General features: G+C 38.1%; 1 protein-coding gene across 3 annotated transcripts in view; it reads right to left on the bottom strand.

Moving 5' to 3' along the window:
- The window catches only part of XYLB (xylulokinase), an 89166-nt gene that overhangs the window by 55072 nt on the left and 21673 nt on the right, over nt 1–12421 (bottom strand). For all 3 annotated transcript variants that reach the window (XM_032681947.1, XM_032681937.1, XM_032681928.1), the window contains exons 9-15: nt 11886–12004; nt 10643–10724; nt 9587–9627; nt 9058–9173; nt 6895–7010; nt 4476–4549; nt 3033–3129 (exon numbers count right to left, since the gene is read on the bottom strand). In XM_032681947.1, coding sequence (XP_032537838.1) covers nt 3033–3129; nt 4476–4549; nt 6895–7010; nt 9058–9173; nt 9587–9627; nt 10643–10724; nt 11886–12004 — 645 coding nt within the window. The remainder of the gene's footprint in view (nt 1–3032; nt 3130–4475; nt 4550–6894; nt 7011–9057; nt 9174–9586; nt 9628–10642; nt 10725–11885; nt 12005–12421) is intronic.

Raw genomic sequence — 12421 nt, 5'->3', positions numbered from 1 at the left:
GAAGGGGGATGGCTGCAAGAGTAAAAGGAAGTGACAAAACAGAAGGTGTTTGTGATACCATCAAAATTCAGGAAAATAAAGGCAGAACAGCAAAACTTCACCTTATCTGCATGAATCTCTGAATGGGAGGATGTAAACAACAGGGACAGACCAAACTTCACTTGTTTGTTTCTAGATTCAACACTCAGTCCGCCTCTTAAGCACATAAGCAAAACAGGATACAGGGTGTTACTGAATGATTTCCCCTGGAATCTGATTGAGAAAGATTAGAGCAATTAGAACAGAGTGACACACACTTTTAAAAGCCTTAACTCACAATTAATGTAAGGTTTAACCTTTCTACTAAGGATCATCTGGTGACTCTGTGCCATTTTCAAAACAAGGCTGACACACACATCCCAGCCTCAAAGACAAAATTCATCACACAGAATCCCCTGCCCTCTACTGGCACCGGGGCCGCACTGAAACCTGAGCACAGGCCTGCAGGCAGCACAGACAGAACCTGAAGAGCTATTTCAAGGGGTATTTTAAACTATTATTTGTAATTTACATAAGATCTATAATGTACCAGACCCATCCAGCTGGGACCAAAACCTCACCTATGAAAGGCTCTTTCAGCATCATTGCACGTCTTCCCACAGCACTAGTGAGACTGAGGATTCAAAATACTGCTCCTGGCAAGATAATACATTCATTAACTGAAAGCAAATTCTAAGGGATTATCTAATGTTTGTCCTGTTCACAGTGCATAACCAAGAACTCTACACGTCGGATTTTTATTTATTTATTTTTACAAAAATTCTCTCTCACGTTCGCTGTTGCTTTTCTGATTACAGTCATCCAAACTGCATTTGGCCCAAGAACAGAGAGGCAGGCTCACGGCTGCCAAAATCATTTTTCCAGCACCTTGGTGCCAGAGCTGGAGACATTCTTAGCCAGGTTTCTGACTCATATGCACCACACAAATCTCAAGGCACCACAGCAAGGCATTTGTTGTGACTGACCATGTCACGCACATGTCTGTTACAGATCACTTTAATAGGTGTCATCATATAACTTTCCAGATCTTGTGAGAAGTTAGTACTGTGTTCTCTCACTGGTCTAAACAAGAGTAACAAGAAAAAAAAAAAAATTCAAGATTTACACTTCTGCGATTATATTTCTGAATGTAAATGAGCTTGATTCCGGGAAATATCAAAGTAAATTCCCAATGTAGACAAGGCCTAAAAGGAATTGAACAAACACAAGGGTCCTGACTGTGTATTTCATCCAAAAAGTAAATAAGCTTTTAAATCACATTAAAAGGGGAAAAAAAACAGCCTGAAAAACAGCAGCTATTAAACAAGAGAAAGTCTGGCAATGCCAGAGTAATTCCCACAATGCTCATCCATACCCTGAAATACATTCTGAATACACCCTGTTTTCAGAACTGTCACACAACAAATGCAGATGTGAGCCTGCCATCACTACACAAATAACAGAGTATGACATTTAAATAATACCACTAAGGAGAAGTGGGAGATGCACACAGCCTACACTATGTACAGCAGTTCTTTTTTAAAGCAACTCATCTGTTAAGTTACCAAATAGCTAAAAAACCCTAGGGATGCAGCAAAACAAAAGTATAAACTATTCCAACAAATCTACAGGAGCATAATCCAATCACACTTATCTCCTTTTTACTGTAGGCATCTACAGCATTTTAAAGAAGTTTTAATGAAGAGTTCTTAAAGCTTATTAAGCCACATCCTAAAACTAGTTAGATTTTTGGCTGTCCTTCTCAGTCTAAATGTATTTACAGATAATTTCTCCCCATTTGTTTCCTTGTCAGAGTTGTCTGATATCTTAAATAGCTCTTCTCACACTCTAGTGCTTGTCCAATCCCTGACATTTACAGAGTGCAGAGGTGTCCTCTTCAGCCATGAGCTTTCTAGGCTATATAAGCCAAGATTTTGGTACAGCAGAATCTAAGAATGAAGGATAAATAGGTATTTTAAACACAATCTATTTGAAACTCTTCCTGTCTCCATAAATAACCTCCCCAAATAAATACAGTTTCAAGTATACAAGAAAATATATAACAGGAAAACCTTTACAGCGTAAATTTATGAGGTGGTGTTGTCAAGCCTTGTGATTTGTTCTAGTATCTCTATATTTTCTCAACTTTCAGCTCCTGGAGTTCTCTCTTAAAAATAAACAATAAAAGAATTCTATCCTTCATGATTATTGATAAAAGCCTGGAGGTAGGAGTCAAGCAATGGCTTGTGAAGGAGGAGGTCAGGATGTAAATAAAAATAATACGATTTTTAAAAATGAAACATTGATTAAAAACCCTCCAGATGAATTAACTCAGTAATTTTAAGATGCCACTGGCTGACACACTGACAGGAAACACCAATAAAACATCTTACAGACTTGATTGTATTCTTTTTGCAGGACTGTACACCTAGTAATGATCTGGTCCCATTTCTATAGGTAAAACACTGGCTGATTTTGTTGTTCCAATGTGCTAAAACCTATTCATATAATAAATTCTAGGAAGCAGAGTCTATTCTTTTCTAAATCACAAGACAAGGAAAGGGCTTCTGCTTTATTAACAGAAAACTGAGGTAATGAGGTAAGTGACCAGTTTATGGAAGATCCAGGAACTGAACACGGATTTCAGATTTTCTGAGCTACAGTCTTGTGTTTTAGACAGAGGGCTGGTCTTCCTTTCCCTTAACAAGCTACCAAAACCCAAACTCTTATTTAAAAATTCCCAATGCAGCTTAGAAAAAATGAGACAGCAAGAATACTTGAAAAAGGTCATCTCAAAGTTAAACCACCAGTTCTGCCAAAGTTAACATCTGCAAAACCTTGCAAAACCCAACACACCATCAATAATTTTTCCAAGAGACTAATTGAGAATTCATCCCAGTTTCTGTATCCATGAGGCGGGACAAGAGTTACAACACTGACATTACTGCTGGGGGCTCCCACCTTTGTGTTTGGTCTCCAGTGCCATTAGTTCTGCAGCTGCTCATCATACTTACAGACTTTATACCCCAGCTTTTCAGCATGAATCCTCTTGGCCATGAACTGCCCTTCAATCAACGCTCGTATTTCCACTTCCTTTGGAAAGCCCGAAACCTGTATCAAAGAGGGAATGCATCAACACCTTGCCCAGCCAAGTTGGAGAGTGGTTAAAAACACAAGACAGATTTAAAGTGGATTATCCTTGTCTTCACCCTGAAGTCTTCTTCCATCTAGGCCCCAGTTCTTCACCCACAAACACAAGATGGACTTAAAGACTCACGACAGAGAACCCAACCCATTTCCTCGGTGCTGTTGGCAAATCCATCAAACTTGAAATCAATGCACAATGGGAAGAGGTTCTATAGCAAGTTATAAGCCCTTCTCTGTGCATTTCCCAGCACCAAGGGCTGCTTAAGAATCAATATCTCAAAAATATAAAATTAAAGCAAGTGGATAAAATTCAGATGCATTAAGCAACGTCACAGAAGTTTAAACATATTTCTGCCTGCACTGAAGGGAAACCATGTAATCTTTTCATTAATTTAGCTAGTTTCTATATATAGCATTTCTCCTGTCCTTCTGTCAACTAGAATATGAGAAAGGCAACAGAAGCTGGAAAATATTGAACTACAAACAAATATAAGGAATATTTCACAAGAACTTGAGTTTTTCAATGCACTACAGTAAGTGCCTACATCTGTAAAACAGCCAGAAGTGATTAAGCATTCATTTAATGGCAAACAATTATGAGACTAGTGTTACACTGCAAACATGAGATTGTATCAATCTCTGTTCACCTACGTGAGGTCTAATTAACTGGGAGTCATGATTGATCAAACACATCTCTTGAGTCGCAGTATCACCCAGAAAGCCAGACATTAAACAACATCCATTCCACAAAAGAAAAAAAAAGAATTTTCCATAACTGAATTTCTTTTTTATTCCACTTGGATTTGAGCCTGTGTTTACTTGCATACCACTATATAGCTTGTAGGTTACTCCAAGACACACAGGACAGCAAAATGATGTCTTTAGTTTACACACACATTTAGAGCAAGATAAAAGACAAAATATTATAGCCCAAAGTTTCAACACATTCTTATCTGTGCTTCATGAAATTTAGAAGACAAGGACCAAGTCATGTACGTGTACTAAATTCTCAATAAGCTTAAAGTTAATCCTGTTTCAAAGACAGTGTTGGTTTCAGTAAATCCATGTTTTCCAGTAAAGAAAATATTTTATGAAAAAAATTCCATTTAAATTCTAGTTCAGACATTGCACTGTAGATACTCTTAAGCTACAGACCAAATACTTCCTTATAAAAATCATCCCAGGGACTTGCATCAATAACTGGCAACAAGTATCTCAGACAGAAGGGGGGGGGGGGAAGATAATGGCAAAGATTTGTAACCTTGACATCACTCCTTCAAGGTTTGAGACATCAAATAGATTATTACTACCTTTTGGTTGTCTCTGTTGAATCTGTGAATCCCAACTGCTTCAGGAGTAATTTCCATCACATCAAAGTAGAAACCTGCACCAAGGAACATGAAAGAGTGTCGTGTTTGCTCCCAGCCCGAAGTTGGAATATTATTTCTGCACACAGCTAAAGTGATAGTAAGTGTTTATCATGGATTTGGACATTTGAATCACCAGAGAGCCTGTTTCTTTATTAATTTTAGTCCACACATTTATCAACTTTAACTTCTTAACAACGCTCTGAGGCACATGCTGTAATTCTTGGGGCTCTCCAGTGGAGGGCCAGGAGCTGGATTTCAAAGATGCCCATCGGTCTCTTCCAGCTCACGATATTCTATGATTCTTTCAGTTTACAAAATGTGGGTCTTCAGCACGTCTGGCTCTAAGCATCCCACCAATGTAATAAACACCAAGCCCACAGAAGAGGACACATCCACCAGAACACGCACACATGCAAGTAACATAGATAATACATCACACATACTAGAAATAGTCTGAGTAGGTCACATGCAAGGGTGAAAGAAGGAAAAAAAAACACACAGAAAACGTGGCAAGTTAATAAGAAGAGTACAGGAATATTGGAACACTTCATACACTGGATTAGATTTCATGAGCTTATTAGAGAACATCAGATATTTTAAGTCATGAAGCAGAGCTGGTCTCTGAATAGTTTTGATGAGATCTGAAGAAATGCAGCAATGCTTTGTAGAAAAAACTGTGAAAGAGATTTCTTTTGTGTTGATGGCAAGAAGGGTTGGTAAGAAAAGATATTCAAGAGAGGAGACCAAAAAAAAAATGAGGACAGAAAAACTGAAGAGAATAGCTAATAAACTGAGGAGAGTTTCTAAGATGCAGACCTTGGAACAAGATTGTGCTGCCCTACGAGCTCTCTGGTTATGAGGCAAAAAAACCACCAAAAAATAATTCTGTGCCTTAGCACACATAACCTTTTTGTCTAAACATTCTGAAAACTTGCCAGTAAGCAACACTGTGTGTTAAAGATCTGCAGGCCCTGTCAAGGGATGTATATCCCAAAATTTCCTTTCTGACCCCCAAACCTCTGCAGAGGCATCTCCTCACCCAGCAGGGAGTGCAGGGAACAAGGGATAAAAGGGTGGATGCATAACCAGTTACACCTTAGCTCTGATTCCCCCCAGGCACTCAAATTATGGAGATTGCTGCATTTTTGCCTATATACTCAGGGGTTATTCTATCATACAGGTTATTGGGGATGACTTCCATGAAACACCCATTTTATAGAGGATTTAGAGAGGATCCAAGTGAAAATACTATAACACATAGTTTAAAACTTTAAGGTCCTGTCCTGGTATTCTTGATATCAGCAACAATATTTTCATCAACTTGCAATTTTTTTAATACTGTCTAAATTGGCTGACTTTGGGATTTTAGAATAATTTCTTCCCATTTTCTAAAACACCTGAATTGATTTGTCTTCTAGTGAAAAGAGGTTCCTGGTCACTTTAAAACCCCACAGGGATTGGATTTGACAGACAACATAACAGAGCTTCTAAAAATGAAAAATCTAATCACACAGTGTCAAGAGGCTGTACCATAAACTCACTCTTCTAAGGAGTGAAAGTCTTCTACAGCTTAAACATCTACATTTAAAAACTTTACTACCTACAATATTTACATTAATTTTACTCATATCAATTCACACCTAGTATGATGGCAATGATTTCAATTCCTGCTCTGCAATAGTTAATTTTAATCTTGATTACACATATGCTCACCTTTCAATAGCTTATTCCAGAGCTATATAATAGACTTGTAAAATGTTAAACTGTAGGAAAGAAAATAATGTAAGACTTCAAATCCATGGGTTTATTATTATTTTTAAAATATTTCCATTATCATAATTTTGTTTCATTTCATTCCCTTACCAAAACAAGGGGAAAAACAGGGATAAAATGACTCTGTGACATATACTGGGGAAAATGAAGGAAATCTGGTTATCCCTTGGCATCACTGCTTTGTCAATATGCATGAACAAAATTCTAGAGTTATGACTGAGAAAGAAATAACATGGAGCTACTTAATTCACTTGGTTTAAGTCTTCAGAAAAAGAAAGAAACTTTAAAGAAAGCCTCATTCAGAAATTAGTAGTTTTAAACATTCTACAGCTAAGATGTTACTAACACCCTTTCAGTGACCAAAAAAGTTCCATAAATATAATTTTCTTGTTTAGTGAATATTGAAGGAAAACACTATTATGACATTTAGGCTGTAAATGCAGCATTTCTAAGAACACATTATGAATTTCCCTTGCTCTAGTCAATTTAATTCTTGGCCTTTATCATCAGTAAAAAGTAGGTACAACATCACTCAAGTATGTGTCTAAGCAAACCCTCAAACTCCCAGTCCTGCTAAGGCTCATACCTAAGTTTCCATTGTTTCCAGCAACGGTTGATGATAAGGCTTTGGAGAATTCATCCCAGGAGCCTGAAGCACAGTCACCTCTGATCCTCTCTCTCATCAGAGAACCATTCTTAAAACTGAAACACACAAACATACCGTATGTATTTTCCAAAACACTTGGCTCCAGATTTTTAAAGCATTTTGTTCCTTTACTCGATATCGGTGTTCAGATTATCACCTGAATAAAGGTGGCCAAGTTAAGAGATACAATCGCTTCATTATGGAAAGAGAGGGAGAAAACAAGATAAGAGAGAAAATAAATATCACGAGACATGTTGAGGAACACAGTGCAGAGATGCTGGTATACACATCTCCACTGAATGAGCTTGGATCCAGTCTAAACCCAGGTCATGCTAAACCCAGCCTAGCTCTGAACAGCTGAGACACCTCCTCAGAGAAGCAGTCTGACACCACACTCAAAAGCTCACTCTGAGATGGCTCTGCAAGGAGCAGAAAGAGTGTCTCTACAGTGCATTTATTGTTTCAGGAACATGGTACCAGTATGGAACCAGCTTGGGTCCAACAAGACTTACGGGGTCTAGCTCTGTGCCAGGATCTGGCAAAGGAAGGGCACAACAGCTGTATCTGCAGGCTGTGGTCCAGAGCCAGTAAACAAACCATGCAGTAAAATATGCACCTCTTCAGTGTTTATGGTCTTTGCATCCTTTATACAGTCACTTTCTTTGTGAATATCACACTCCTGCAAAACACTGCAGCACTGGACTCGTACCCAGGGGAAGGCAGTTTGAATACTCTCCAACACAGAGTTATCAGACAAACTCAGTAGGAGAGGCACAGAAATATCCAAACTGAGAGCAAGGAAATTTATGAACTTGCTCAGTAGCACCAGCTGAAGTTACTTGAGTTTTCTATATAAATACTCTGCCTGGTAGCTCAGGCACTCTTCTTTTACTGAGGGTCCCCTATTAACTCAAATATTCTAGAAATAAAGGGGCATTGGTGCAAAAAGGAAACTGTCAGGTCAGAAATTAGTAGACAGGAGGAACAGAAGCCATTAACTCAGCACTGCCCACTCCACCAAACCACATGTTAAGCTGCAGTAAAGAACAGCAGTGTAACAATTATTCAGAAAAATGCTTCAATAACTCCTTTCCTGTTACAAGCAGGTTTATATAGCTCTGCTACACAGGAAAAGTAGGGAACATATTGGGTAAAAGAGCAACTCAAATGTAAATTAAAAAACAAACAAACAAACAAAAATCCAAAACAAAACAAAAAAAACCTGCTAGGAAATCACACTATGAAAGTGAGTAACTTGCAATCAGCATCATGCTTTTGAACTCAATTTCATGGACACTGTTCCCACTGTCATCTACTACTGCACAGGTAAGACTCAACACTACAGCTCAAAGGCAGACTTGATCTTTGTTGAAGTTTTGAGTTACAAGCATCTACAATCCAGGGGATTTAGACACAGAATTTACCTGTGTATTACTGGAAAATATTTGCCTAAACACTATGACCTGGTTTGGAAGTTTTAGTCTGGAATACAGTGACTCAGTGAGAGTAAACATAGCTTCAGCCCACCTTTCCACCTACTTGACTGGAATGGGGCCAAACAACTCCCAGATCACAGCAGCCAAGAGCTGCCATGAGGATCATTCTCTCAGCTGGATTTCTTGAGATCCACTATTTTCCTCCAACACATCCCTGAACAGCACTGATCATACTCCTTTCTGGAAGGGGAACCTTCACCTGCTCCATTTATATCCCACCTGGACCACTAGAAGAGCACAGAAGTTACACAGCCTGGTCAGGATTCACACATTTCACATTCTATTTCAGAAGATTTGTTATTCCTGCACATTAAATGTAGTACCCGAGATTCACAGTGAACTGGCTCTACGTATACGCAAAAATAATTTCAGTTTTTTATTGCCATGAGAATTCATCCTCCACAACTCTGCAGTTTCAGTTACTCAAATTAAACAATAGGGATACTATAACGTTGATGGAAATGTTTCAGCAGCAGATTGCAATATACCGTAGAGAATGCTGAATGTTCCATTCATTATCATTTTGCAAAAGAAACAAAAAACACTAACACAGAGAAGGAAATATGTGCTATTGATCCCAGATGTACAAAAAAATAAACGGTATTACCATAAAAGTGCCATATATGTTTGAGAATCAACAGGATTGCAGAGGATGTGGCCTTCTAGGGCAGGAGTTGGCTCTTGGATCCACAGAAACAGTGTGTCACTTGTGCCCAGGCTAATCTGGAGGGGGAAAAGAAAGTAATTGAAGCGTTATCACAATGTGCATGGAAAGCAATACAGAAATTAAATTAAAACCATTTGTTATTACCACTAATTGTTTTTAAATTGCACATTAAGTCAATTGGATTCGTGTCGAAGCTAGCTCTGACTTAGGCTGTCATGCCAGTGAAATACGTACTAGATGGAGACTTAGGTTTTAATGGAGCATTAGTTAAAAGCAGTCACAAGAGTTTACTTAAAATCTTTCAGGCAGCTTACAGATTGACAGAAATAAAACAAGTGCAAATCCAATAAACAGAAAATCAACACTAGCAGGTATATTTAACCGATAACCTACAATTATTTACATTTTTATGTATTTCAAGTATTAGAGGATATGGGTGGTTTTCAGGAAGGAGTATGTTTTCACTTACTGCAATATCCCCTTCTTGAAGTCTCATCCCTGCCAATGATGCTGAAAGCAAAAAAAACACCAGATAAAAAGGTAGTTCTTTGACTCAATTAAGCCCATTATATGAGAGGTTGTAATACATTGGATTCACCATCCCAAAGTTCAATATAAATGGCAAATATGCTCCCGATGGCCTTGGCCTATACACCATAAAAGATGGGCAAAGCATTTGGGTGAGGGAGGGACTTTTAACAAAATCAAAATACTCAAGACAACAGACTACAGAACTGCATGATTATCTAATGGTTTATGTATTCAGGTTTAAAATAGAGTGGACCCTTGATTAACAACACACTTTAAAGGAGAAACACTCCCGCTTCCATCAGACTACTCACATATTTATTGGACTAAGCTGGATTTGAATCTCTAGAAGAAAAAACTGGACTTTTGGAAAATGCAGTTTACCCAACTCCCAGAATATGAATGTAAAATATATCATGATGAAGCCTCCATCATGATTCAGACCTGCATACGTTGTTGTAATATGGGTATTTTATTTTCACAGTCTTGAGAAACAGAAAAATTTGCCCTACACTGAAACACTCTCCAGGATTCAAAAACCTGACCCTAAATTATCACCTTCCCTTGTACTGAGATCTATCAGTCTGACAAAAGGACAGCTTTAACTCTCAGAAAAAGACAATGAGATCCATCTCCACCTTTTAGCTGGAAAAGATACAATGAATTTAATTCATATTTTCTGAGCTAAAATGTTGGCAGTTCATAGTAAGGATAGTTTCTTAGGGGCAGGCAAACAAAAACTGAAGCTATCAAGAGGCAAATGAATTCATCCCTGATTACTTGGTAAAAGAGACTTAATTTGTCATACACAGCTCATCCAAAACGTCTCCATCTCAGAAGAATCAGTGATGGAAGGGTGTTGGAAAGAAGAATTAATGCTGATAAACACAATATTCTTTCATTGTAAAGGGAGCATCTAAGAATCACTGAGATTGATTTGGAATTTTAGTACATACATAACTATATTCACTGAATTTTACACAGTTAATCATCTCACCTGGATTGTCTCCTGTAAATGCTACTATTTTACAGTCTGGGCTAAACCCATAACGCTGACTATAATATGGAGAAATGGTCCCCTAAGGAAAGAAAGAAAGAAAGAAAGGAGAAAAAGCTCAAAAAAATTGGAATGTAATCTTGGAATGTATGACATAATGTGTTACAACATAGAACTGAAAAAAAAAAAAAAAACAGCAGCTACAATAACAATTTTGTGCATTTCAGGTATAAATGAATATTTTAAAAAAATTTAACTCACTTTTTTTGTTGTTGTTGAGAACCATACAGAAATACTCTCAGATTAGATGTTGAAATAGGCTAGTAAATAGCAGCATTTTAGCTTAGGGTTTTCTCCAGTTATTCACATCAAGTAACATAAACACATCTATCTGTTTTGCACATATACATGAATATTAATACATAGAAATTAGAAATTCAATGCAAACATAAGAGGAAACCCAACATCACATCACAACATAAAATGCTGGAATATGACCCCTATTATTTTAGAGGTCGAGAACTGTGTTCTTTTAAGCCATATTTGATAGCCATAAAAGCCATAGAGAAAAATTAGGAGAAGAAAACTATATGCACAAGGACATCTATAACCATTTCTTATATCTTCCTCTCCTTTACAGATCAGCACTGAATGCAGAGGGATCAGGTGATGGGTATCTATGCTGGTTTACATGTGCTGGGTAGTAAGACTAAACTCATTTAGTCCAGGAGACGTGAGGCTTGATTTGATTTCACCATTATGCTACACAAACTGAGGAGCTTTAAATATTCCAAATTATTCACAAAGATTACCTCATTAACTCTACAAACTGTTTAAAACAAGGTCTCTGTAAAGAAATGCAAATATGGGCTTCTGTTTCTGCGGTAATAAACACCCGTGCACAGTTCTGCAGTGACCAGGTGCTTGTGGGCATGGGAGGGAACCCCAAAGATTCCAATCATTGGAGCATGAACCAAAAATTCTCTCATCATAACCCAGGGCATGCAAGAATCCAAAGACATCAAAGCTATGGTGGATGCCAGCTAATGATTTCCATGTATGCTCTGGCAGACACATTCACAACACACCTGGAAATATTAAATCAAGAAGCTTTGCTCTGAGGATAGCTGTGCACGCATTGTGTCTCTCTGCACACACAACTGCACTCCAAGAAATGCTTTTAGCACAGCTCTCAGCACAAAGCCCCAGTTGTTGCTTCTAACTCCTCTAGACAGGCACATACCAGGACTGAATGGGATGGCACAGGGCATCCTAGTCTCTCCTCTAATCCAGGTGCACAAGCATCAAGGCAGGACTTTGACCACACCTTTTCCCAAATCTGCAGCAAGTTCATACCAGAACCTACAAGACAGACCAAAACAGGAAGTGTACAGGATTAAACAAAAAGACAGCACTGTATCAGAAAACTCTGCCAACAGAAAATTTACAGATTCATATTTTACATTCAAAGAGAATGGTTTTCAGCTCTTCTAAGCATAAAGGATACTGATAATTCAGCCTCTGGAGAGCTTTCACCTGGAAAAGTAGCAGAAAATGCTTCCCTGATGCACAACGCACTAGACAATTCAGTTATTCCCAAATTAAGAGTAAAAAAAAAAAATAATAATAATTATGTCTCCTCATCAACTGCTCCTCAAATCATCCACCTTAGATAAAGACTTCACTGCAATTAACTAAAGATGATGCAGCACTGTGACTTGAAGGCATGTTTTGCTCACCTGAGACCTAACAGTGAAGAAATCCCTCCCTGGTTGGGAT

This window comes from Chiroxiphia lanceolata, chromosome 1 (assembly GCF_009829145.1).
Source record: "Chiroxiphia lanceolata isolate bChiLan1 chromosome 1, bChiLan1.pri, whole genome shotgun sequence".
NCBI classification, from domain to species: Eukaryota; Metazoa; Chordata; class Aves; order Passeriformes; family Pipridae; genus Chiroxiphia; species Chiroxiphia lanceolata.
The sequence above is the reverse complement of the archived record's forward strand: the minus strand, read 5'-3'. Positions and strand labels throughout refer to the sequence as shown.